The 27812-nt window shown below is 42.2% G+C and overlaps 2 protein-coding genes across 2 annotated transcripts in view; both read right to left on the reverse strand.

Annotated features, from left to right (window-relative positions):
- The window catches only part of ppfibp2b (PPFIA binding protein 2b), a 114694-nt gene extending 110701 nt beyond the window's left edge, over positions 1-3993 (reverse strand). Inside the window, exon 1 of the mRNA XM_034195855.1 lies at positions 3975-3993. The gene's annotated coding sequence lies outside the window, so the exon portion shown is untranslated. The remainder of the gene's footprint in view (positions 1-3974) is intronic.
- A 13527-nt stretch (positions 3994-17520) lies between these two features.
- The window catches only part of cmip (c-Maf inducing protein), a 50301-nt gene continuing 40009 nt past the window's right edge, over positions 17521-27812 (reverse strand). The window contains 5 exon segments of the mRNA XM_034195837.1: positions 17521-20364; positions 20696-20766; positions 20946-21051; positions 21153-21299; positions 21403-21450. Coding sequence (XP_034051728.1) covers positions 20311-20364; positions 20696-20766; positions 20946-21051; positions 21153-21299; positions 21403-21450 — 426 coding nt within the window. The 3' untranslated portion in view covers positions 17521-20310.

A 27812-nucleotide genomic window follows, 5' to 3' on the forward strand; every position in this document is an offset into this window, starting at 1 on the left:
ATTCATTCAATGTTTACATTTAATATTATAAATAATGTATGTATGTATGAAGACAATATATGTATGTAAGAGAAGAATGCATGTATGTGAGAGAGAAAGTATAGTGGAAACGGAAGGAGTATGGTTGAAACGGAAGGCAGGTCATTATTGCGCTGTGATTGGCTGAGAAGGTCGAGCGGGGCGGGCTCATGTTCAGAACTTCTGATTCAAATCAACATGATGGAGGGAGATGAATCCGTGTATCTTCGGACCTGTCACGATCTGTCTTTATGGTGTTTTGTCTTGTCTTGTTTCATGTTTTATTTTGAAAGGTCTTCACTTCCTGTCTTGCCTGTTTCTGTCTGCGTTGTGTCTTGTTTGGATTTGTCTGTGGTTCCCTGTCGTTAGTTTCCCTGGTGTGTCTGATTACCCAATTGTGTTCACCTGGTGCCCCTGTGTTTTCTCCTCCCTCCTCACATGTGTCTTGTTTGTGTGATTAGTCTTGTGTGTATTTAAGTTCTGGTTTTTCTGTCTGTCTTTGTCGGTTCGTCTTTTGTCATGACTAGTTTGTCGGTGAGTGTTCTGTTCTGTCTGTGTTATCACCTAGCCTTGAAATAAAGGAACTTTCACTTTAATCTGCATTTGGGTCCTACCTGCTTCACACACCGTGACAGGACCATTTGTTTTTCTAAAGTAAACGGAAGAGCGTCTGCGAGGCATTTTTGCTTTTTACCTTACTGGTCTAATGGTCATTGGAGGGGCTAGCGAGGGGCTCACGGATCAAAACTCACGGATGTGATTTCAAAACAAAAGCACTCATTTGCTTGGAACTGTGATATTATTATAAACAAGGGGAAACGAGGTGAATTTAGCGATCACAACGAAAACGGCGAAGACACACATTGAGCCCAGAAAATGGATGTAAATATAATAAGCCTATGTCTAAAATGGTCAACATTGTTAGGAGATGTAAACTATACAGCTATACTATACTTGTTTAATAAAGAAAAACAAATGACATGTTAGACGCTTTTATCCAAAGCGACCAACATCCTCAATACTGTGGGCAATCCCGACAGGAGCACTTTAGGGTGAAGTGTCTCAGGAACACAACGACATGCTGACTGCAGTGGGGTTTGAACCTGTGACCCCCTGGTCCCAACACCAAGGCTCTACCCACTGCGCCACACGCCTCCCTCCCAAAAGGTCCGAAGATACACGGATTAATCTCCCTCCATCATGTTGATTTGAATGAGAAGTTCTGAACATGAGCCCGCCCCGCTCGACCTTCTGAGCGCGCGATAATGACCTGCGATAATGACCTGCCTTCCGTTTCAACCATACTCCTTCCGTTTCCACTATACTTCATCTCCCACATACATGCATTCTTCTCTTGCATACATACATTGTCTTCAGACATGCATATATTATTTATAATATATATATTAAATGTAAACATTGAATGAATGTGCACGAGATGCAAAATGTATGAATGTGTGCATTGAAATATGATAATATGAGAGCAGAATGTATGAATGTGTGAGTGTAAATATATATGTATATGAGAGTGAAAATTAGGGATGCACGATAATTATCGGACCGATAATTATCGGTCCGATTTAGGAATTATGACGTCATCCCGATAAACCCGATACCAGTATTAATAGCCCCGATAATATAAAATATATTTTTTGGGTAAAAAAAGAAAAAAATACTGCGGTGTGGGTGGATTGGGATGAGGGGCGCTTGTTTTTCACTCGGCTCCTCCCGTTTTGCCAGTACTGTGGTATTAGTGGTTTAGGAAGAGGGGAGTTCTTCACAAATCCAGCGCTCCCTAACTCATGCCTGGCTGTGACGTAAATGGTGTGCGGCCGTGAAGCCAGGACAGTAAACAAACATGTCGTCGGTGGTATGGGCATTGGAGCTATGTGCAACTCAAGGCATATGCTCGAACCGGAGCTGCCTGGACGCTGCAATTATGTTGCGCACTATCCGTGCTGAGTGTGCTGACTTTTCGTACAATGTCCCACTGTCTGGCTTCCTGCATAAAGTCAAGTGCTCGGCGCAGTTGTGGCGAAATGTCGCTCCTCTGTTTTCATTTAAACAGCTCCTTATATCCGTTAGCGCAGCTAGCTAGCACCAGATGCTAACAACAACAATGCACGTAAGGTCTCTCTCTCGCTCCCTCGGGCCACACATACACACACCCTCCCGGTCCTCCCAACAGCCAGTCGGTGCCTGCCGGTGAGCGTGGAAGTGTGGTCTGCCACAAGCGGGCGGCAGGAGCGGGGCTGTCAGCATCAGCTTGTAGATGGTATTTTAAACTCGATGCGCTCTGAAACTACGGGGCGGCCGAGGACAAAAAATACACATGCGTTAATCGCGTTAAAATAATTAGTGGTGTAAAAAAAAAATGTGTTATCGGTCTTGAGAAGCAGGAAGTTATCGGTATCGGTTTCAAAAAACCAATATCGTGCATCCCTAGTGAAAATGTATGAATGTAAAAGGAGAATGTATGTGTGTGAGAGGACCAGTATGAATTACGGCCTGTACGGCCCCTCATAGCATCCTGTGTGTGTGTGTGTGTGTGTGTGTGTGTGTGTGTGTGTGTGTGTGTGTGTGTGTGTGTGTGTGTGTGTGTGTGTGTGTGTGTGTGTGTTCATGTATTATCTCCAGTGTTAGATGCAGCAGATGCTTCAGCAGAGGGGAGCCTCATATCAGCCTGGATTTTCTCCCATTAGGCAAGGCAAGGCACGTTTATTTATATAGCACCTTTCAACACAAGGCAATTCAAAGTGCTTTACAAAAAATGAAAGACATTAAGAAAATCGCATTTAAAATCAGTCATTAAAAAGAAAAGATAATAAAATAAACATTAAAAGAAAAAATTAGCTTAACATCCCCTCTTTTTCTACCTCCCTCCCTCCCTCCTTTACTCACGCTGTCAGAAATTGATGACTTGCAATTACAGAGCATGTGTCAGTGCGGTTTAACCTCATTTAATAGCTCCAAGCAGAATATGACTGAGCAAGCAGAGAACCACCAATCAAAGCACTAGTTTTCTAGCGTTTCACTGTACAGGAAACACTTGCTGTCCAGCCTATACAATAGGCTATATAACATGTCCACACCAATCCTGTATACAGATAGTACTTGACAGTTGCAATAATATAACATTGATAAAATTAGCAATTAAAAGTTTGTTGACCATAAGATTGTATATTATTGAGAACCAGGTCCATGCATAAATTGAATATTGTATAGTTTTAGCATTAGAAGCCAATACTTGTGTAGGTACACAGGATGAACATGTGCGAATGTCCTAGTCCAAATAGGCTATCAATATTAAAGGTATATTTTTGACTTTATGAACCATGAAGTCACGTGTACAGCGTTAGAAAAGAAAAGTGAAGGTCAAACTAAACAGGTTCAGAGGGTAAGACCTGTCTGTTGTTGGTTACACTCAATGCTACAGTGGCTCACTTTATAGTAAACTCATCTTATGACAACCGTATCACACAAATAAGGAGTTGAAATCCCCAGAGAGGAACTTGACTAACAGTACTGAGCTCCAAGTGTTACAGCAGACTTACCGCGGAGACGGCTTCATCCGAGGAGATCCTTTACATTAGTTTGAAGAAAAAGTGAGTCCAGACAGACACACACACACACCCACCCACACACGGCTTCTCTGACACACATAAAGGACACACACACACACACACACACCTGCAGTGCTCCTGTTCCGCTGACTGAAGCCCTCTGTAGTGAGCGCGAGCTTCCTTAACTGTAGGCTGCAATGTGATGCCTTCACGAGCCCCTCGTAATATTTCCCGCGCTCCAGTGCCTCTCAAATTAGTTTTAAACCTAATTGTTATACTAATGATTTGTGTTTGGTACATAATCATCGTTAAATGCTGCCAGTAGGTTAATTTAAAAAGTCATTGTATGCAAACACAAATGTTTTAAATATGACTTTCAATAGCCTTACTGACTTTTACAGTGCACTCCATGGGGCACACGTGCCATAGCTCACGCTGTCTCCTCTGCCAAACGCACATGACAATCTGCTGGAGCATACCTGGACCATGACCTGGACCAGCGCCACCTGGACACAACACCGGTCACTGATGGTAACTCTTCTTCATTGCAACATACACACCCCATCCTGCTCACTGACGCCACCCAGCGGCCCATAAGGAAACCTCTTCACAACGATGTTTCACACCAGGGGCCCTTCTCACTTCAGTTAAATGGATTCCTTGCGTCCCTCACTTGCGTCGTTTCCCTGCGACTAGTCCCTCCCACCAGGGAAGCATGGAGAGATGCAAGGAAACCACGAGAAGCAGGGAAATTAGTTTTAAGAGTTCCTCCGGAGTGTCACGTGAAGCGACGTCCGTTTGTGATGACGCTGCACAGCAGATCGTCTGACAGCAGCCAGCAATCCATGATCTGTCCCCGTTATTTCCACAAACACCCCCCGCCTCTGTTAGTACACATTTACTGACACAAACATTTGTATCATCTGTTGTAGACCCATATAAATAAAATAAGAACTAATTCTCAAAAAAGAGAAACGCCATTCTTAAAATGTATAAACGAACATTAGTTGGATTAATATTGATTAGAGTGCACAAAATAAATAAAATAATTCAGAGAAGAAAAAGAGATATGTTATCTATCAAAACCCAGTTAGATTAACATTCATTGGATTGCACACTTTGTTTGTTTGTGTGGATATCTAGCACATTAACATTTTAAATAGCACTTAATGACTGACTGAATGGAAATGACAATAAATGAAAATGTAAAACGAAAAAAGCGATCATGAAAATATTTCGAAAAAATGAATAAAATGATTTTTGACCACTTTGTTGTTCAGATATATCACATATTTGTAACTAAATTATACATGAATTGAAACAAAACACGGTATAAACTGAGGAGTGACTCCCGTAAGGTTCATGTATTTTCTTCACTCTGCTCTCATGTCAAGAAGCATCAGATCAGTGCATGCCCTGCCTCGTCCAATCAGTGAGCGATACACAGTAAGGGAGCGGGGCGAGTGTCTGAGGATTTCATCGAAGGATGGTCTGGTGGTTCCTCGGTTATAGCTCCTCGATCCTCGCTCCTCGATCCTCCGGCAAAAATAAGGCCATTGGGACGCTACTCAAGATGGCACAGACAAATCAACTTCCATTGAGACCGAGACCGAGGAGCGAGGAAATGAAAAATAAGAGAAGTGAGAAGGGCCCCAGGGGTGCCCACACTTTTTTGGCTGGTGAGCTACTTTTGAAATGACCAGATCACCGAGGTCTACCAACCAAAAATAAAATCCCAAATTGCAAGGGTTGCTGAATAACACGTTTTATTTATACATGGGATAATAGGGCTGCAACAAACGACTCATTTGATAATCGATTAATCTATCGATTAATTAAACGATTAATCGACTATTCGGACTATTATGCCTTGCACAATTTCTCAAACCCTCTTGTTTAGCCATCAACTTTTAGATTTAGCTTGAGGTTGTTTTAGGCATGTGGAAACTAACAATGAAGACAATAAAGATGAATACTTGATTCAAAAATACATATATTATTAAATTAACTGAACAAAATTAACATTGCTTTTTATTTAAATAAAATAAATAATATTTCACATCAAAAGAAACAACAATGTTTTAACAAATCGTATTATATGTCAGAACTGTAAACAGAATAGCTGAAACGTTAACAAAATAAAGAGTAACTCTGTTACCTCTAATCATTAACCCATGTTTGTATAATTGAGTTAACTCCGATGGGGGGGCTACAGAGCTACTAGAAAGACAGTCGAGCCCGGTGCATTCCTCCGTTTGGATGTGGTGCACTTTTGATAAATATTTAGACAAATTGCTCGTGTTACCGCCCTTACATGCTAAACTCTCTTGGCAAGGAGCATTGTCGGGTAACATTTAACCACACCTTGGAGCGCTTCTCTCCGCCATCTCCTCCGTGTGTTGCTGCATGTAGCAGCTGTGTGTGTGTAAACTGCCCCGCCCCCTCGCACACAGACGGGGGAGAGAGATCTCGTCTGGATTGGAAAGATCAAAAATACACCGACCATAGACGCATTTGTTTGTCTTTTTGCATATTAGAAACTAGTTGGCGACACTAAGACTGCAAGATAATGTTTTTGTAGTGTTAGTCTATTCTAGAACCCTGAAGGCTGAAAAGAGTCAAGGGAAGCTTGTAAAAGTTAACAGCATTTAATTACACAAAAGATGCGGTGGTGTACAAAATGAAATGTGCGAGTGGAGGCGCTCTCCTCATCCGACCGGTCAGTCCAGGTCAGCAGGTGGAAGAGATCAATTATTGGCTTGCTCTTCCTGTTGTCATCTGAGGTCTTCTCCTATTGGCCGGCGTCGTCGGGGGGCGGGTCCAATGCAATTCCTGCCTTTTTCTGTTGTTAAATTATATAATTCTGGTGTCTGTGGTTATTTAAACATTCCCTAATAAACGTTATTCAGCGGCAATAACTCGCTACTCGGAGGGAAGTCGCTGTCATATGCCTTGTGAACACTCCGATAATGCCTCTCCACGTTACCTTTCTTTGGCAGAGCGACGCTTGCTTTACACATAATAACTAGGGCCGGGACTCGATTAAAAAAATTAATCTAATTAATTAGAGGCTTTGTAATTAATTAATCGAAATTAATCGCATTTTTAATCGCATATACATATTTGACCTAAGAACAGTGAGAAGCAATTTTTTTTCACATGGATTTTAGTATACCATTAGGCGCATTCACACCGCAGTACTTTTCCCACAAAGGTTCATGAGAACTCTTTGAACCTGGGGGTGGATTAGGCAAATGAAGCCGCTGACGTTACTTCTTCTTCTTCTTCTTCTTTGGGTTTACTGGCAGGCCGCAAATCACTTCACGGCGTATACTGCCGCCCAAAGTCCCCGGCCGGAAGTCCCCGGAGTTGGGGAAGGCTTCAGTAGAAGCTGCTGGGAGTCCCAGCAGCTTCTACTGAAGCCTTCCGAGTAAATCGCCAGAACGCCGACACCTCCTCATCTCCACCGCTCCCATGTTTTATTTTGTGTTGCCATAAGTTAGTCTCTCTGCGTTTCTGCGCTGGGCTAATGCTAATAATGCTAATGCGAGGATAATAAAATGGCGGCTTCACAAAACTTTTTGGGAGTTTTACGGGGCGTGGTTTGCAATCCGCCCAGCCAATCAGAAATATAGCTCTTTTCTCACAAGAGAGCCGTACGAAAGTCCCTGCTCTCTAGCAGCTCTCTGCTCTCTAGCAGGGACTTTCGTGGGGGTAAAAAGGTTCTCATGAACTAATTTGAGTACCGGCTCTTTTTGGTGTGAAAGCGATAAAAGAGGCTAACGTCCACGCTAGCTTCCACGCTAGCTGCTATATGTTTTGCATTGAGGTGATACTTGAGGCTTGATGTGCTGCGGTGATATGCGAATTCCTTTTTGCATAATTTGCACACAACCGTGCTCTTATCGACGCTTCCATCCGTCCGTTTTTTAAAACAACATTTCCCACTGTTGTTCACTGTGGTTTGTTGTTGTCTGAAGTCATGAACGTTAGTTGGTGCTCCAGTATAATCGGTACGCCTGAAACTCATCCAGTGAGAAACGTTCCGCGGTGCAAAAATAAGTGCGATTAAAATGCGTTAATTTTTTTAACGCGTTAATTTTTGTGTAATTAATTAATCTTAATTAACGCGTTAAAGTCCCGGCCCTAATAATAACCTTTGAATGTGACATTAAAAAAATATATTCTTCCTCCCATTCTGGGTGGAAGTGGTTTGTCTTTAGCTTCTTGCTCGGTCCCGCACTCATTTTGTTGTTTGTCTCTTGTCTCTAACTTAATTTGAATTTTCCCGGCACTTTTGTATCGCTTTGCATTCTGGGTTAACAGATTGGAAAGCGATAGGTCGCTTTTTCTGTCAATCAAGTAAACTCCTGAATTAAGTGGCAGGGAGGCCAAGGGAGGAGGGATCAAAACCTGTTTTGTCTATTTTAACGGAGCTGTATTTTTTTTTTTTTTTTATGAATGACTCGCGATCTACCAGTATTGCCCCCGCGGTCGACGTACTGGGCACCTCTGTTTCACACAGACTGTCAGACTGTTTACCCGGTTATCCATATGTCTTCTCTGATGGACATGATGAGGAGCCAGGGAACTCAAAGCCTATACAACTCCCTATCCCTGTGCTCAGAAGCATCAACAAAAGGTACCCACCCTGCCCTCTACCAGTGGCGTTTTCTCCCGGAGGCCAAGGGAAGCCAGGCTTCCCCTGTTTTTTCGGATTGTAGTTATAATTTAAATAAATAAATACAAACACTTTGTTTTGTTTCGATAATTCTCCTTTGCTGTGTGTTGCTGCCGGCCCGGCTCTCCCCCATTCTCATTGAGTATTTTACAAAGAGTGAAACAAACAGCGCCCCTCTAGATGTTATGGTGAAACAGTAGATTGCACTCACTGTTGCGAGAGGAGGCCAGCCGAATCTAGCTTCCCTTGGTGAAAAAAAATGGAGGGATTGACCAATCAGATGAGGCCCACGTGATGCCCCTGCCAACCTGTGATTGGTCAGGGCCATGCCAAGGGAAGCTAGCCGCCTCTTGCTTCCCTTCAGAGGCGGCTGGCGGCTGGCGATTTGATTGGACACTGCCATCCAATCAAATCACATCAACATCAGTTTTAATACTGTAACTGTCATCACCGCCGTTAGAAATTATCAAGCAAATGAAGTATTATGGAGGGTGGAGATTTGGCGTACTTAATCAAACATAACTTTACTAAACTTCCGCTACAGCAGCAACTACAAATTAAATCAGATGACAGGCCAATGCCCGCACTCGAGCTGTGTGTACGCAGAGGAAAAAGGGAGAGAATCGGACGTTCAATGAGGACAATTATGTCTGCACGGAGTGGCTAACTGGAAGCGCTAAACTTCAGCGTCTAATTTGCTGGCCATGTCTTCTTTTTGACAAGGATACGTGCTCCCTGAACAATCCTTGGGCAACTTCAGGATTCATCGACCTTGCCAACCTGTCACGGGCAATTGAGAGGCACGGTAAATCCAAAAATCACATAGATTGTGTGATTGTCTGCATACATTAATAAGTAAAATGCTTAAATTAATAAGGAGAGAGTTTCAGCTGGAGAGTGCGTGCGGACCTGTCGGTTAGATAACAGGCGTGTGCAAGTCCTGCATCTGTGTGATACAAATGTGTGTCAAATGATACCGGGCGCTGTAATCACTCATCTGGTTACGTTATTGACCACCCCCCGACCCAAAAAATGGGCTTCCCCTACATTTTTCCCCACGCCACGCTACTGCCCTCTACGTACAAGAAACAGTGCACACCTGATAACTGTCCCCATAACACCCCACTCAGTTCAAGAGAACGTAGTGCGCTGTTTTAAATGTCAGGTCCTTGTCAGGCAAGTCATTTTTAATTAATGATTGTATTAACAATTATTATTATTATTATTAGCCTTAACTTCATGTTTTTAACAGAAACCTGGCTAGACGAGAACAACAGTGGAGCTGTTCTCATTGAAACAGCACAACCAAATTTATATTTTTTGGGTGAAAACAGAGCACACAGAAAAGGAGGAGGTGTTGCCGCTATATTTAATAATGCTTTTCAATGCAAGAAAATAGCAATCATTTCCCTCTTTTGAATACCTAGCCGTTCAATGTAATTCCTTCTGTCGAGCACTGTTTATAACTATCTACAGACCACCAAAATATTCTGTAAAATGTTGTGATGATTTGTCTGAACTATTGTCGATTATTTGCATAGATTTTGACTGTATACTCATGGTTGGTGACTTCAACATTCATGTTGACAACCCCAAGGACAGTAGAGCTATCGAATGTTATAATATTCTGGACAGCTATGGACAAACCCAGCATGTGACAGGGCCCAGTCAGAAATTGGGCCACACTCTTGACCTATTATAACCAAAGGTCTCAATATTTCTAACCTCATGGTCACTGATGTTGGCTTCTCGGATCACTCCTGCATCTTTTTCAAAATGAATATCAGCATTTAAAGGGACAACACAGATTCTCACAAAACGACACATAACTGAAGACACAAGTTGTTTATTGAGGCTTTCTCCTCCACTATCAGACTTCCATCCAACAGTGTTGATGATATGGTGGATAATTTCAGGTCAAAAACGACATGTCTGATTGATGCTCTTGCCCCTGCTAAAGCAAAACCAACCTCTGGTAATAAAGCACCATGGAGAAATGCCACGCTAGTGAGGCTGCGCAAACAACATTGTAGAAAAGCGGAACGCAGGTGGCGCAAGTCACATCTTCTCATTCATTTTGAGATATTTAAGGACAGTCTTCATAGTTATAATCACGAACTACGGAACGCAAGACGCTCCTTTTTCTCTGATATAATCAGCAAAAACAGCAATAACACCTGTGTGTTATTTTCAACTGTTGACCGGCTATCAAACCCCCGCATACTAATTGCCCCTGAACTCCTCTCTACTGAGTCATGCAACAAATTTGCATCATTTTTTACAACCAAAATTGAAAATATAAGATTAACGGTGAGTGCCTCCATTTCGGGAAAGGGGTCTATGGCAACCATTCATCCTCTTAAAATACACTTAATCCGCAAGACACAGTTTGATTCCATCAGCCATAATGCCCTTGAAGACATAGTGTTGCATTTAAGTTCTTCCTCCTGCTGCTTAGATAGTATTCCCACAAGCTTCCTGAAAAATGTTTTTAACTGCATGGCATCAGAGCTACTAGAGATAGTCAACACCTCCCTCAGCTCGGGACAGTTCCCAAAACCAATAAAAACAGCAGTAATCAAGCCTCTTTAAAAACAAAAACAACCTAGACAGCTCAATCATGCAGAATTATAGGCCAATTTCAAACCTACCCTTCTTGGGTAAAATTATAGAAAAAGCTGTTTTCCATCAACTCAACTTTTTTTTTTGGCACAAAATAACTGCTTTGATGCTCTCCATTCTGGATTCAGAGCCCATCACAGCACTTAGACCACACTTATGAGGGTCTTAAACGATATATATTTAAACACAAGGGAAACATAACTATTTTGGCACTGCTGGACCTCAGTGCCGCCTTTGATACAGTGGACCACAAAATATTATGGACAGACTAGAAAACTGTGTTGGTTTATCTGGCAAAGCACTTAATTGGTTCAAATTGTATCTGCAGGACAGGGACTTCGTCTGTTGGTTCTTTTAAATCGCAACAAACTGCAATGACTTGTGGAGTTCCCCAAGGGTCGATTCTTGGTCCAATTCTATTTAACATATACATGCTTCCACTAGCCCAGATCCTAAAAGTTAACAAAATGTCGTACCGCAATTATGAAGATGACACTCAGTTATACATTACAATAAAGCCTGGCGACTACGGACCATTACAATCCCTCACCAACTGCATGGAACAAATCAGTAGCTGGATGAGCAACAATTTCCTACAATTAAACAAAAACATAACAGAGACAATTATCTTTGGTGCCAAAAGGGAGGAACGGGCTGAAGTAAGCGCTAAACTAGAAGCCCTACTGCTAAATACATCGGAAAAGGTGAGAAATGTAGGCGTAGTTCTGGACCCCGACCTCAATTTCAAATCCCATATCAACACATTTACTAAATCAGCATACTATCACCTGAAAAACATAGCCAGACTTAGAACATTCATGTCTCAACAAGACCTTGAAAAACGAGTTCATGCCTTTGTTTTCAGCAGGCTTGATTACTGTAATAGTGTATTTACAGGTCTCTGTAAAAAATCAGTTAGAAAACTACAACTAATCCAGAACGCCGCTGCCAGAGTCCTGACCAAAACAAAAAGAGTAGAACACATCACCCCAGTACTCAGGTCTCTGCACTGGCTACCAGTAGCTTACAGAATCGATTTTTAAATTATATTGTTAACTTATAAAGCATTAAATGGTTTGGGACTCCAATATATGTCTGACATGTTGCCCTGTTACGAGCCCCCCAGAGCTCTGAGATCATCGGGGCCGGGCTTACTCATTGTACCCGGCTCAGAACCAAACACGCCGAAGCTGCTTTTAGTTTTTATGCTCCCCACAAATGGAATAAACTTCCAGAAAACCTGAGGTCTTCACCAACGCTGAGTTCTTTTAAGTCAAGGCTAAAAACACTACTTTTTACAACCGCTTACCCAGATGCCTTTTAACTTGTTTTAGCGCTTACCATATTTACAATGTCGTTTTAAAAATATTTTATATCTCATTAATGCATTGTTTTTATGAAACTGTTATTCCATTATGTTTATTTATTGTGTTCCTCTCTCTGTTCTACTATCATGTGTTAATGATCATGTAAAGCACTTTGAATTGCCTATGCGTCTGAAATGTGCTATATTAATAAACGTACCTTAATTTACCTTACCTTTTTAATGCAGGTTAATCATAGTAAATAGTAAATATCAATTATATTAATTTAGGCCTACATAAAATGCTAATTCATATTCAATGACCATGCAAAAATCATGTACACTACTGGTAAGGTAAGGTGATATTGAGTTATGAACAGCGAAATAGCAGTAGGAAGTTAAAACAATAATTTGCTGAAGAAATTGAATGTACGGACGTTGAACTCGATTTTTCATTCAAGTATGTTCTTGCTCCATGAAATAAAGTGAAAATAATCTGTAAGAAAACCCACACATAGAAGACAGAAAAAAGCGACAGGCATCCATCCTCCCAAAGATATTGTGTACAAACTTAATACAATTAAAAAAAGTTGATTTACAATTAGCCCTCCAGCGAATGCAACAGAAACTCCCAGTGTTTACTAATCAACACTGCCATCTTGGGGTACAATATGTTTCTGCAATAAAACGTCACAGTTTCCATCTCTTTTGAAATGTACAGGCATACTATTTGTTTCTGAGTAGTTGGAGTATTGATTTGTATAGGCTCAGAAAACATGTTTTATATTAAAAGAACAGGTGCTACTGGTGAACACTGTCATTTTTGTATCGTATGTGTCATTTAACTTATTTTGACCCTTCATTTCATACACTGAACACATTATTTTCAAGAGGGTGAGGACCTACACCCAGGATTTGTAATTGATTCGTTCAATATAACTATTATTGGCCAAATGAGGTTATATACTTTTGCAAATGGAGTGTGCAGTCCACAGACACAAGTATATGAAGTATGTGATCAGACCACATTCAGGAGCACTGCTAGAAAAGCTGGTCATCCCAGTGATTTAACTTTAAGGGTTGTTAGGTTGCCGCACACTGAACGTGGTCAATGTACCTTAATCATAAGAATGGAAAAAGTCATTTCAGTATTCAAAACGTATTTTTTGCGATGATTATGCTATACATTCTTTGTATGGAGCTTTTTGATTGATTAACAACTACAACTGCTATTTTATTAAACATTTTATTTAACCAGGTCTCATTGAGATTAAAATCTCTTTTTCAAGAGCGACCTGGGCACGAGGGCAGCATGAACAAATAAAACACAGACAATACAGGCAGACAACTACAGCTGTCGTAAAGTAAAACTCAACATTTTTGTCAACATTTTAGTTGTAAAGTTTATGTAAAAATCCAAGCTGGAACAATATGTTACCTGGTTAAAATTCAAAGCAAAATGGGGACTAAATGGATTTTAGCAGAACATTTTAATATGGGCAGAAGGAAAAAAAACTTCAACATGTATTGTGATTTTAATATAAAATGAAAACAATGGAACAACACTTTTACAGAATTTTTTTAGTCCAACTGTGTATTGAACAACTTTTCGCATAGCCTGCAGCAGTCAAATTGTATTTTACATGCGCTTATAACCCCACCCCAAAAACTGAGCAGCGCTCGTTTAGTCTTGAGGGTCAGGTCCAGGTGTTGTTGCCAAGGGCTAGTTTGCCGTTTCTGGAAAAACGTTTTTCCAGAAACGTGTATTTCACACACAAAACTATATGAAAACTTGGTGATATACAGTGGCATTTTTTCCTGGAGACCAAGGGAAAACAGGCTTCTCCTGTTTTTTCAGCCTTTGTTATCATTTAGATAATTAAAAATATATATTCTTGTCTGTGGTTCTTTTTGTGTTCAGGGCATACAAGAGGTCTAACATTATTTTAATACCAAAACTATATTGAAATAGAGTCTAGCTTGAACAGCAACTAAGTAGCTGTAACATTACTGGGTTATTTGGTGATAACTACCAAAGTAAAGTAACTTCAGACGCAGACGTCACGTAGCTTCTCAGACGACAGTGTCACGTTACTTCTCTCGCGGCATAGTTCACGGCATGGTAGGCGACCTGGCGACTATCGACACGATGGGCTGCTCAGTTAGTTCAGTCTTTGGCACAAATCACACCTCATAGAACTTGGACCTCAGAGGAATCAACAGATTCCTGAAGGTGCTGCCATTCTATATGCTGACCACAGCACATGCACAGGTTGGTTCTCAACCGTGGACTTGAGGGATGCCTACTTCCACGTGGGCCGGGCAACATGGTGCCTTATATTCAGCTCCTCCGGCCCTTGGGCAGACTGGCGGCTGTCTCGGCCGCTGGGCCCTTAGGCCCGCTGTCGTTGCGCCCCATGCAGATGTGGCTGAACAGCCTTCACTTGGACGCCAAGTGGCACAGGCACAGGGAAGTCAGGGTGTTGCAGCGTTGCCTCCACTCTCTGTCACGCTGGAGGGGCAGGGCCTATCTCCTGATGGGCGTGCCCATGGGCGCCATCCCATCCCGCCAGGAGACCATCACCATAGGTGCATGTCTCTCAGGGTGGGGTGCAGTGCGGCAGGGCAGGACCGTTCAGGGTCAGCGGTCTGCCCAGGAGGGTGCACGCCATGTCAACGTGCTAGAGCTTCGGGCTGTGCAGCTTGCACTCACGCACTTTCTACCCCAACTGGTGGGGTGCCACAGGTCGGTGTCCCTCTTTATGAGAGGGGCTTTACGGCATGGCCGGATGCCCTATCATCTCCTCCCTTCAAGCCCCTGGCCCAGGCTTAGGTGGCTGCCCACGAAGGCAGCATTTCTGCTTGCCATAGCCTCAGGGAAGCGAGTTGGGGAGTTGCATGTCCTCTCCATAAACGACACATGCCCCAGGTGGGACTCTCAGGTGTTGCCCTTTGGACAAATGTGGCATTCCTGCCCAGGGTCCTTCCACAAACCCACTTCAATCAGCCTGCCCAGCTGGCACGCTTTGACATTCAGGAGTACGGCACGTCGAAGTTGCTGTGCCCTGGGGGTGCCCAAAGGGCGTATATCGAGGCTACTGCCCGTATACGGCAGTAGGAGCAACTCTTGATTTTGCCATGGCGGCACTAAAGGAGGTTATGCCCTCTAACCAGTGGCTGCCCCACTGGGTTGTCGATACCATCTCACAGGCTTACGGGGAAAAATCATGTATTGAAGTCAATGGAGAGAGAAAGATTATCTTTTGATCCCGTTTGAATTGTGCCACGAATTACACATATGATGTTTGTCAATTTAAAAGATAATTTTGCAAGTCAAAAAAAAAAAATGGTCGTAAAACTGTGAAGTAACACATTTGTTTGTGTGAAACGGTCAATGAACTGCATCTCTGGTCTTGCACAACAACACATATCACCAAGATGGTCGTCACTACTGTCTTGCTAAACAAGGGATTAACTACCCTCACTATCACCACGTCCAGAAGAATGTCATGAAAAGCTGCCTGCCTGCCTTCCTTTGATTCTCTCTGAACTGCCTGGTCTTTTTAATGTTTAATGTCAACCATTTGTGCAGATAGCATGAAGTAGAAAAGATCGCCGATGCTAATGTAGCGTTAGCGTTAGCACTTCTCCCCCGGGCTTAAATGGTGTATTATAGAATGATCACACCGGTGTGACAGTAGCCTACTCTTCAAAGGGTTCACGAAATATGACTACTACTCTTACTGTTTAACATTTTGGGTTACTTAATGTTACTTCATGTTAAGGCTAATAAGAGATGTAGTTCAATGACCGTTCCACAAAAAAAATGTGTTACTTCACAGTTTTACGACTTTTTTTTTTTTTGACCGGCAAAATTATCTTTTAAATTGACAAACATCATATGTGTAATTCGTGGCAAAATTCAAACGGGATCAAAAGATAATCTCTCTCTCCATTGACTTCAATACATAATTTTCCGAAATAAGGTCCCATGGAGGTCCACCGGAAGGGGAGGGACTTCGCCACTCTATGGCAAACCAAACTCTTACTACGGTAGTGATTACTGGTGTCAATAAAAGAGTGGTAGACATTTACTATCCTATGTCGTATACAGATAAAAAAGACATTCCACACACACAACTGAAACATATTCACAGACAATTTAATTTGGATTGAAATTATTCCACATCATGGTTTTTCCTGTTGAAGATATTTTTTGCATTCTCATTACAACAGCCAGAGAGCAGCAGCAGCGGCAATAATAATAACCTAGCAGGAGAAGCAGATCAATGGCGGAAAAAAGAAGAAGAGAGAAACATGATGGGTGCAAGTTTTTCAAGCTCCACAAACATTTTTTTTACAAGGAATTATGGGAAAAAAGAGTAGTCTTTTCAGTCCGTCAGATTTGTCAGGATGTGCAACATCTGACCCTGTTCCTTCTATAACAACTACTAAGACTTGAGCGCAGCTGTACACATGTTGGACATGGTAGAAACTCTTAAGAGCTAGAGTAGAATAATAAACATCAGAGAGGTAATGCGGAAAACACAGTGAGCTCCACAGGATACGGAGACATGACAGAAGAGGCAGTTAACCATCACATGTTCCACAGTAACACAGCTTTCATTTAGGGATGCACTCCTTAGATGCCACAATGTTTTCTCTTTATTATTCCTTTTTTTATTCTCTTGTGTCAGGGAAACAAATACATCCTTATAAAGAACATATGAACTGTCTTTTAGCCCTTCTTCACACTTACTTTGAATGTGCACAGATTACTCAGTCACTTTTGCAAAAGCCTTTTTACTGCTAAACAATTACCTGCTCAATGAGAATATTTGAAGTAACCGTCAGTTTGACTTTCTTATCATCCGTCATAATATATTCATACATGACCTTTTTGTGATAATTAGACATTTAATAGCTTTAAATTGTCACGTTTTGAAGTTGGAAAACATTTCTCCCTGGGAAGTGATCAGTAGTTGCCAAGACTCTGAACGTTGGATTTGCATTTACCAATCAGGGTGAACATATGCCGATGCCAATGTATGGCCGATGCATTGGTGCATCCCTACTTCCATTATAACCTCAAACAGTCATAGTCTGGACAAGTGGGGGATGAGTTCAGTGTCCACTTATTTAAAGGAACAGTTGGCTTTCAGGCCGAGTTAGGTGAGAAGGTTGATGGCATTCTTATCTCTTATTGCTTTCAATCTTCTCATCTAACAACCTTTAAAAAGTTCTCCTATTTTACAAAATCTCAAACTATTTCTTTAAAATGTTTAGACTTAGAACAACAGGATAAAACAAAATGACACTAAAGTTACACGGGATTATCTGATGTTTGAAAAGCAACAACTTTATTTTAAAATGATAACGGTCAGTCAGTGTGGTCCACCTCTGATATGATTATCTGGCAGTATTGGTACACATTCTTGAGGAAACAATAATTATTTGCAAGTTTTATTCAATATTAAAATGGGAAAACTTGAACGATTGAATCCCAGTTAGAGGCAGCGTCAGTCCAACAGTACCAGCATTGGTAATGGCTGTTTAAAAATCAACAACAATCAAACCCGAACTGCCTCGACCTTCAGGACGGGTCAGGACTATAGCTAGATCTTGGCCACTATGATCAGATATAATTGGATTGGATATCTCTAATTCAGTCCTTAACCTCAGTGAGATAGTGATTCGACCCTTTATCATATATCAATCCTTTTATAAAACAAAAATACAAAATAAAAATAGATCACACAGCAACATGTACATGCAAAAACAAACAAAAAACAAGAACACAAGAATTTGATTTAAGTGAAGTGATAAAATAAAAGATTTTGGAAACTAAAGATATTATGAAAACATAATTTGTTAGATTACAGTGCACTTTGTGTGAAAAAAACACCACACACAAATAAGATAAAGGCAACACCAGCCTGCCAATAAAAGGTGGAGGGGGTTGAACAAAAAATGAAAGAGAAGAAGGGAAGAGACGACTATATACACTTGTATATCATACAGGATATGAAAAAGCAGGAGGTCCTAAAACCGGAACCAAAGATGGCCGTACATAAACCGAATCTACAAGCCAAAACTGTCATGGCACCTAATAAATAAGAAACAAAGCATCTCATAGTGGACGGCATCCTGTCCTCTGCTGCAGCCGTGGTGTTGGTTTAACAAACCCTAAGCATTTCGGAGGTCGACACAAATAAATAAAATGGATGGGTGCAGTCAGAGCAAGGCTGACTGGAAACAGAGAGGAAGTCTGACATGTCTTGCTTTTTATAGGGCCAATGCAACCCAAACCACATCTAGACAGAGAGGAAAAGGAGCTTCTGATAAACTGGGCAGTTACCACATCATATGTAATGCTGCCACAATACCAACAGGCAACATTTTGAGGGAATGCAGAAAGGCAGATATGGCCAAAAGGTGCCTTTTTCCTATCCTTTGTCCCTTATAGCCCGTGAAAGAATATGTACAATGATTTTGTCCCATCCACTGATGACAATTGTTCACCCCAACAGCCTAAGAATGTAACCCATTCATTATGGCGTAATATAAGAACAGCAGAACAATTTAAAACAGGTGGTGTGACATATAGTAAGATACCAATAGGCCACTCATCCACAGCTCCATTATAGGCACTGAGACTGCTCCCCCTGACCTCAGCTAGGGGTCAGTGACGTGAATCCAAACAGTGTCAGTGTCTATCCACAGGCAGCTTCCACTTGAAACTTCGTCAGTACTGAAAACACACTTATGTTTGCCCAAAGACACAAGTGCACAAACATAAACTGAATTCAATGACAAAGTTTGGCAAGTTGCATTTCTTCTTTTTATATCTCCGAAAATATCAAAGAATAAGAAAAAACACAACTCTCAGCTGGTGATGGTTCAGGTCCAATTTGAGTCCACTTCACAGATCTATGTTACCATCATGACATTGTACAGAGAGATCTGTGTATGGGGCCCTCTTGGGGGGCTTGTGTTGTATCTTACAAAGAAAGACAACAGGGCCTGTGTACTTCATTATCGTAAGGACACAATCCAAGAGAGACAGAGTTAAGAAGGCTTTAAAAAAAAACATATAAATATTAGGCAGTCCCAGACAACCCAACTACTGCTACACAACGGTTATTAAATAGTAATTGGAGATCATCAGTATGTACAGTGAAAACAAACGAAAAAGGAACAAATGTTGCCGTTGAACTTTCCTGCAGAGTTTCCAAACTGTTTCCAAAATATCATCACTGGGTGTTATCATCATATATATGTTTTATAAAGAAACACACAATATATGAAAGCACAGATGTCTGGAAAAATATGTCCATTCAAGTTGATAAAAACCTTCTTTTTTTTTGCGAGAACCTGTCATGAAAGATAAACAGGCACAGTCTTGCAACTCTTTGTTTCTAAGAGGCAGCACCTCTGTTTCCCAATAAAACATTTGAACATATTAGAATCACAACCTGAAAACTAAAGCCAAAGAGTGTGAGAGTGAGGACTGAGGTTCAGTTCAACACGTCTGCTTTGAGAGCTACTTCGCAGATCAGTTTGGAGAAGAACTGGAATGTAAGCTGCGGTATCCAGCTTTCATGGTACAAGCGCAGGAGAGAGAAACAGATGGGAAGGCTCAGATCTTCCTCACGACACACCAACAGCGGTGGGAGAGCATCGGCTGGAGAGCTGCACCTGGACTGGACATGGGAACTGAGAGACATCTGAAAGACTGGGCAAAAGCTCAGCCAGAGAAAAGTGTCCTGCATGTCACAATGTAACAGCGGTTCGCTTTTCCTCTAATCATCAGGTCCTTGGAATATTGGTGAAAAGATAAGGGAAGCTGCAAGTCAATAAAGATTCCTTGTGTTGCTGACAGTTGATACCCAGTGATGATGTCATTACAGGGGTTGTGATGTAGCTTGTGAAGGCTCCTCCTCTGGTCACATCAGGTGATATTTACGCGGGGATGATGTCACATTTCCTGGTCTAATGATGGGCAACGATGGAGATGACATAACTACACAATATTCTTGTCATGAATTGGAGCCTGTGTGCAGTGTGTGCATATGTTGATGTGTCTGCCTGGTTGTGTGTAAGGGTTGAGTGAGCCTGGTTGATCACCAGGCCTCTGTGTACCGAACATCAACGTCTTTCAGGTTAGGCAGTTTGGCCTGCAGAGAAAGACATAGATGAAAGGAAACTGCATCAAAACCTTGAAACATACACTTACTCCGTTTTCACTATATCAGTTTAAAGTTAGCTCAAATTTCAGAACACATGCCTATTATCCCCGTTACCCCAAGACAGATAACAATTACTTTGTCATTATAGCTGCATGTAAACTATTGCATGTAAGTTTATATGAAAATATAAAAATTACATTGGTGTTTTTTTTTTAAACAAAGTTTAGATTGAAGGGGTAGAAGGTCGACCCAAATTATTTTCCAATAAATATTGGGCAAATGACCTTTGCAGTTAATATGAGTTGTGTTATAGTACTACCTTGAGGTCCTCATATGTGTCAGATGTGAGCTTGGTGCTGTTCATGTTCAGACTGCAAAGACTCTTCATGGCTGAAAGAGGAAAGTAATTAGCATCAGCCACAATGGACTTCCAGATTTACAAAGCACTGACTGACACCGTTCACATGATGTCCTTGTCCTCTGCCAGACTGCTCATTCTGTTTAAGCAATGATGATCTTGTGATGCATAACATGCAGTTAAGGTGTTCATTTTGTGTGTGTTTTCTTACAACTGAGAGCGAGCAGACCAGCATCAGTGACTGGAGTCTCACACAGGTTCAAAACCTGAAGACAGGCCAGATGCTCAGATAACAACCTTAACCCTGAATCCCCAAACTAAAAGAACAAAAAGATAGACAAAGACGGAACATACATTAGACATGTATTGGATCATTAGTTATTACTAATGTGACTTAGTAGATGTGTTTGTGCTGTACCTGTGTGGACCAGAGGTTGAGCTGTTTGAGTGAAGGCAGCTTGATGAGCTGCTCGGCACAGGCACTGGTTACGTTGGTGAAGGCCAGGCTCAGGTTCTCCAAATTCCCAAAAGAACCTGAACTCAACAGACGGGCAAGGTCTGCATCCTACATGTGAGGAAAAACACATTCTATACTGAAATAGTTAACGCAAGTATTTCTATCTAACGTGTCTCTGTGTGCTGCAGTGAAGGCATCAGTGTAATCTCACCGTGGATTTTGAGGGCAGAGTAAGCCGGGTGGGGCCTCCTTTCCTTTGCTGAAGAGAAAAAAGACAGAAAGAAAGATGGCGTCTGAGCTCAGCAGCCTGCAGAAACATTTTCAGACAGCAGATGGTGTGTGTGAGCAGCTGATCCATGTCATTAAGAGGAAAAGGGATGCGAGGTCTTAAACAAAATAATGATGAAAATATTTTGTCAATGTTTTGTCCTCTTACATATATTATATAATTTACTCTAATTTAATCACACTTATTTAATAATTGAGTTATATAACATATCCCTTTTGTTTGATGGTGTGACTAACTGCAGTGGACTTTCACAACGTAGCCTTGGAGTACATTACCATGAATATAATATAACTACGTTAGTTTTAAATCATGCCTATAAAAGTATTCATAACTGTGTGCGTGTATAAAGAAGATGTGTTCTGTAATTTAACTACAGAGAGAGTATAATGACAAGAAAGATCATTCTGGCTCTGATTCTGAAACTGGAAGGATGAATACAATACATTGCTTACATATTTATGAACACAGCTGCTTCAATTAAGATTTGTTTATGTGCTATGCATTAAGTATATCAGTTATCTTTCCTTTGTGTTTAAGTGTGAATAAAGTGCACATTCATTGGTTGCTGCCTTGGGATAGCTCTACAGCTCTGCAGACAGAACTAAGTGTGTGTGACTGAGTGTGTGAGGCCTCCAGCATTTAGCTGCAGATAAACTTGCCTTTCAGTGTTCAGTTTTCGAACATATTGTTTTGGTACAATGCAAAAGCATTAAGACCTCATTGTAGCTGCTTCCAACTGATCATTTTTGATTGCAATTCACTTAAAATTGAGTGACCAACGTTGGCTTCTTTTTCAAGTTTCTGTGTTTTCAGCTGTTTTGTTGCTAATTTTGAAGAAAGAAACCATTTTTTGAATTTCATCTGTAATAACATCATTTTTTTATTAAAGGTCCCATGTCATGCTTTTCCGGTTATTACCCGTCCCCTTGTGTGTTATGAAGGTTTTTATGCATGTAAACGGTGTGCAGAGTCAAAACCCTCAAAGTACACCCTGTAGCGAGTAAAACTCTAAAACAGAAAATACCTCCCCAAAACGCCTCGTTGGAGATACGTCACTGTCCATTTGATTCTTCCGGGTACATCATGATGTCATGTCGTCCCCGGAACGAAATCGACCAATCCGTGGAGCCGTTACGTTACGTCCGCGGAGCCGTTACGTTAAGCCCCCGCTGATTGGTCCAAATTGACCAATCCACGGACTTCCTCACACACTCAGTGCAGGCAGCTCTGCTGATTTCTCCTCCCTGGCTGCAGGCTGATAACAGACAGTTGGGAACGCGGCGAAATTCTCTCTGCAGACCCATTCTCACTGCAGACCCTTTCTCTCTGCAGACCCATTCTCTCTGCAGACCCATTCTCACAGCGTTTATCAACCTTTTTCTTACTCAATATCAAGCCACACTTATTGTTTTTACTTCGGCTGTGACTTTGTGTGTGCTCAGGGTGAGTTTGGCTGTGTTTCGCTGTGTATCGCGAAACAAGGAAATCACACCTCCACGGAACTCAGCGCTATTCACAACGTCCCGACTGGTCCCGACCAATCGGAGCACACTGGGCTCACAGGGAGAGGGGGGGCAAGAGCTGCAACGAGCCGTTTAGTGGAGAGAGTGAATACTGCTGAATACACATACTATACAGAGATGCTGTATGCGAAACCAATGTGAGTTTGGAAAATTGAAAAATTGAAAAATCTATTCTAGTAGACCTCAACAATGGAATTATGATCAGTGGAAATGGCCATGACATGTGACCTTTAACAAAATATGCATAAGTAATATTTATGAAATTAAAATGTCATTTTTAAATCTCAAGCACCCCTTGCAGTACTCCAAAGCACCCATAGGGGTACTATTACCACCATTCAGGAGTAGTCAAATGATGATAAAAGCAGGTGATGGGCGGAGGTGACAGGTTCACAAACTTGACTTTATGTCCAACAAAACATGACTAGCTGTGACATGATGATGGCAGCATATCATGTTGGCTTCTTCCTGTCTGAATATTACAGGCTGTTTCTTTCTCTTGTAATGATCATCTAAATATTAGAGAGTCTATTTCCCCTTTGCCCTGCATCGTGTGCATTCTTTGAAGTTGTTTTAAGATGGTCCTTGGGATATGACATTTAAAGTAAGCCACTGTAAACTGACTCCAAAATGGAGAGATCTCTGTCATTAGCAGATGTAAACCTGTGTTGAAAGAAGCTTACATTGAAAAGCTTCTAAGACATACATCTGTTAACATGATGAAGAGAGTGTAGCATCAAGCATTTACCCTATGTTGGATAGTGTTGCCACAAATAGCACAATTGTGAACACTTTTAGTTTTTGAATCATAATTAAAAAAAAGTTAATCAATAAAAATGTCAATGAAAGGCAGTGGAGGATAAAAAAAAACCCATAAAACAACAGGTGTGATTTATTGTACCATAATGGTTACAACAGTTGAATATCCAACCAGGACTGAAGAAACTCTAAAGTTAAGATCAGCTCTAGGTTCACGTCTCTTCAACTTGGTTGTGCTACTGATGAGTGCGAGCTGAAACAACATTTGTTGAGTTGCCTCATTTAAGTTCTCTTTCATAAGCAGTTATGAGGGCTTCTATGGTGAAAGGTAAAAACAATAAGAGGCATTCAAGCACAGACACTGACGTTGACAATGTAGAAGGGTTCAGATTGACCCGCTATTAGAATGCCTTGATTTTCAAGGTAAAATGTTCTTTGAACAGTGAGTTTTGATCGCACAGGGATGAAACATATACCAATAGAATCTGTGGACTCTCAGCTTTTCATATGATATTAACAGGGCTCGACATTATAAATGGCCCGCTGGCCCAGAAGCGCGTTTCATGAGGCGGTTGTCGGTTGTTGGGTGAAAAGCAAACAGCTGTTTGCTGCGGAGCGCAGCGCGAGCAGTCTCCCGTGAGCGGGAGCGCACTCCTTCACTACAGACTGTCGCTATCAATATCTATCGATCTATCTCTCTCTCAATCTATCTATCTATCAATCTATAAGGAACTGCAGTAGACAAAAGGCGTTGCTATAGTAACACGTTATGTTTACAGGCAAAATCAATAGCGCGAAAAGGGGTGGGGTCAATATGACCCAATGGCGGAAATAGGTATAAATGGCAATTTTTTGGGCGATTTCTTCAATCTGACTTCACATTGACAATTTTTAACAACATAGGGTGCTACATAACACACTTTCAGGAAAAGTCACAGACTGGGAGACTTTAATATTTTATTGAAAAAAAGTTACATAGGCCTACAATAAAAAAACAGCTGTGGGTCAAATTGACCCGATGGCGGTTCTAGTGTCTAAAGCAGTGTTTCTCAACGTGTGGTCCGCGGACCACTGGTGGTCGGTGAGTATATTGGTAACATTTCACATTTTAAATAAATTTAAGTTTTCCGCACTCTCGCGGGAATATCTCCGCAATGGAGCAAGCTTAACTTTTCAGGCGATTTGTAATCCGTTCTAGAAAGACAATGTGTTTTTTTTAGTGAGTCTGTTGGCTCGGACATAAACTCTGCACTGATTGGCTGTGGGTGGGCCAGACGTGCATGTGCCCAGGCCCACCCGGGCCCACCAACAGCTATGCCACTGGAGCAGGAAGCAGAAGCGGGGATGCCGGTCCGGTCAACTGGCTAAGCTAAGGAGACAACCTCACAAACCACCGCTACCCAGCATCTTTCTCACGAACGCCAGATCCATCCTCAACAAAATGGTTGAACTAAACCTACAGATGTCTGAAAATAAATACGTACAAGACTGTTGCATCCTGATCATAACGGAGACATGGCTACACCCACTTATCCCAGACGGAGCCATTGAGCTAGCAGGGCGAACAGCATACCGCTGGAACAGAAACATCGACTCTGGTCGACTCTGAGGGGGGTTATGCCTTTACGTACATAACAACTGGTGCAAGGACGCCATAATCATGGACAGTCATTGCTCTTCAGACCTGGAGTACTTGACGGTGAAATGCAGGCCTTTTTACCTCCCTCGTGAGTTTACCATTGTCATAGTAACAGCTGTCTACATACCACCAGATGCTAATGCTAAAATAGCGCTAGGCTACCTGCACAGTCCTATCAATTCACAACAAAGCACATATCCCGAAGCCGCCCATATCATAGCTGGTGATTTCAACCATGCAGACTTAAAGACAGTTCTCCCAAAGTTTGTACAACACATAAAATGTGCTACCAGGGGTAAAAACACACTGGATAAGGCCTATTCAAACATTAAGAAGGGATTTAAGTCTGTACCACTACCACATCTAGGGCAGTCAGATCACCTGTCCATCCTTTTAACCCCAGCATACACCCCTGTCAGGAGGAAAACTCAACCCACCACAAAGACTGTTAAAACATGGCCTGAAGGAGCTTCCTCGCAGCTACAGGATTGCTTCGAAAGGATTAACTGGGATATTTTTGAGGTTCAGGACTTGGAGGAGTATGCATCAACTGTACTCTGCTATATACAGAACTGTGTGAATAATGTGACTGTTGAAAAACGTATTCAGATATACCCCAACCAGAAGCCCTGGATGACGAAGGAGGTCAGAGCTCTCCTCAAGGGCCGAAACATCGCCTTCAGGTCTGGTGATAGTGCTCAATACAGTGCAGCTAGAGCCAACCTGAAGAGAGGCATCAGGGATGCCAAAGCAGCCTACAAGAGGAAGATTGAGGACCACTTCACCAACAACGATCCACGGCGGGTATGGTAAGGTATACAGCACATCACCAACTACAAGAACAATAACAGCACAACGGTTGATGGGGACGCCTCACTGGCAGAGGAACTTAATTGTTTCTTTGCTCGTTTTGAGGTCAATGCAGTAGAGACGGACACAACAACCTCACCAGCATCCAACAGTCACACCCTCACTGTGCAGGAGCATGATGTGAGGCGTGTGCTCAGAGCGGTGAACCCGAGGAAAGCTGCAGGCCCTGATGGCGTGACGGGAAGGGTGTTGAAGGAGTGTGCAGACCAACTTACGGAGGTCTTCACAAAGATCTTCAACCTGTCACTCTCCAAATCCATCATCCCTTCGTGCCTGAAATCTGCCACAATCATCCCTCTGCCGAAAAAAAACATCACCTCCAGCCTCAACGACTACCGTCCGGTAGCACTCACACCGCTCATCATGAAGTGTTTCGAGAGGCTGGTCCTGCAGCACATCAAAACCATTCTCCCACCCACCTTCGACCCAAATCAGTTTGCGTATAGAGCAAATAGGTCTACAGAGGATGCCATCGCCACTGTTCTTCACAGTGCACTGTCCCACCTTGAACACCAGGGGAGCTATGTGAGGATGCTCTTTGTTGATTACAGTTCTGCCTTTAATACAGTCATCCCGGGAAGATTGGTTTCCAAGCTATCTGACCTAGGATTTTCCCCAAACATCTGCCAATGGACTAAGGACTTCCTAACTAACCGCCCCCAGACAGTGAGAATAGGCCCTCGCCTCTCCTCCACCCTCACACTCAGCACCGGTTCACCACAAGGCTGTGTGCTGAGCCCCATGCTCTACTCCCTGTACACCTATGACTGTGCCCCCACTCACCCCACCAACACCATCGTCAAGTTCGCGGACGACACAACCGTGGTTGGACTGATCACAAGAGGAGATGAGTCAGCCTACAGGGATGAAGTCCAGAGACTGGCAGTGTGGTGTTCAGATAATAACCTTGTTCTGAACTCCATAAAAACAAAATAACTCATTATAGACTTCAGGAAAAACAGCACAACACCAGATCCACTGTAACATCAACGGCAACTGTGTGGAAAGGGTTCCCGCCTTCAGGTTCCTCGGCACACACATTGCTGAAGATCTATCCTGGTCTATCAACACCACAACATCTGTGAAAAAGGCCCAGCAGCGACTCCACTTCCTGAGGATCCTCAGGAAAAACAACCTGGAGGAGAAGCTTCTGGTGTCTTTCTACCGCTGCTCCATAGAGAGTGTGCTGGCATATTGCCTAACCACGTGGTGTGCCAGCTGCTCAGAAAAGGACAGGAAATCCCTTCAGAGGGTTATCAACACAGCCCAGAAGGCTGATCACTGCCTTCTCTGGAGGAACTCTTCAGCCAACGTTGCCTCAACAGAGCAGGCAAAATAATTGCAGACTCTTCACACCCTGGACACTTCCTGTTTGCTCTTCTGCCCTCCGGTAGACGCTACAGGTCATTTAATTTAAGGACAAACCGACTGAAAAACAGTTTCTACCCCAGAGCCATACGAGAACTGAACACCGTCAAACGCTGAACTGAACAGTTACAACTTGCAACTGCACTACTTTTTAATAGTTTTATTAACTTATT

Source organism: Gymnodraco acuticeps, unplaced genomic scaffold (genome assembly GCF_902827175.1).
Source record: "Gymnodraco acuticeps unplaced genomic scaffold, fGymAcu1.1, whole genome shotgun sequence".
In the NCBI taxonomy this organism is placed as follows: Eukaryota; Metazoa; Chordata; class Actinopteri; order Perciformes; family Bathydraconidae; genus Gymnodraco; species Gymnodraco acuticeps.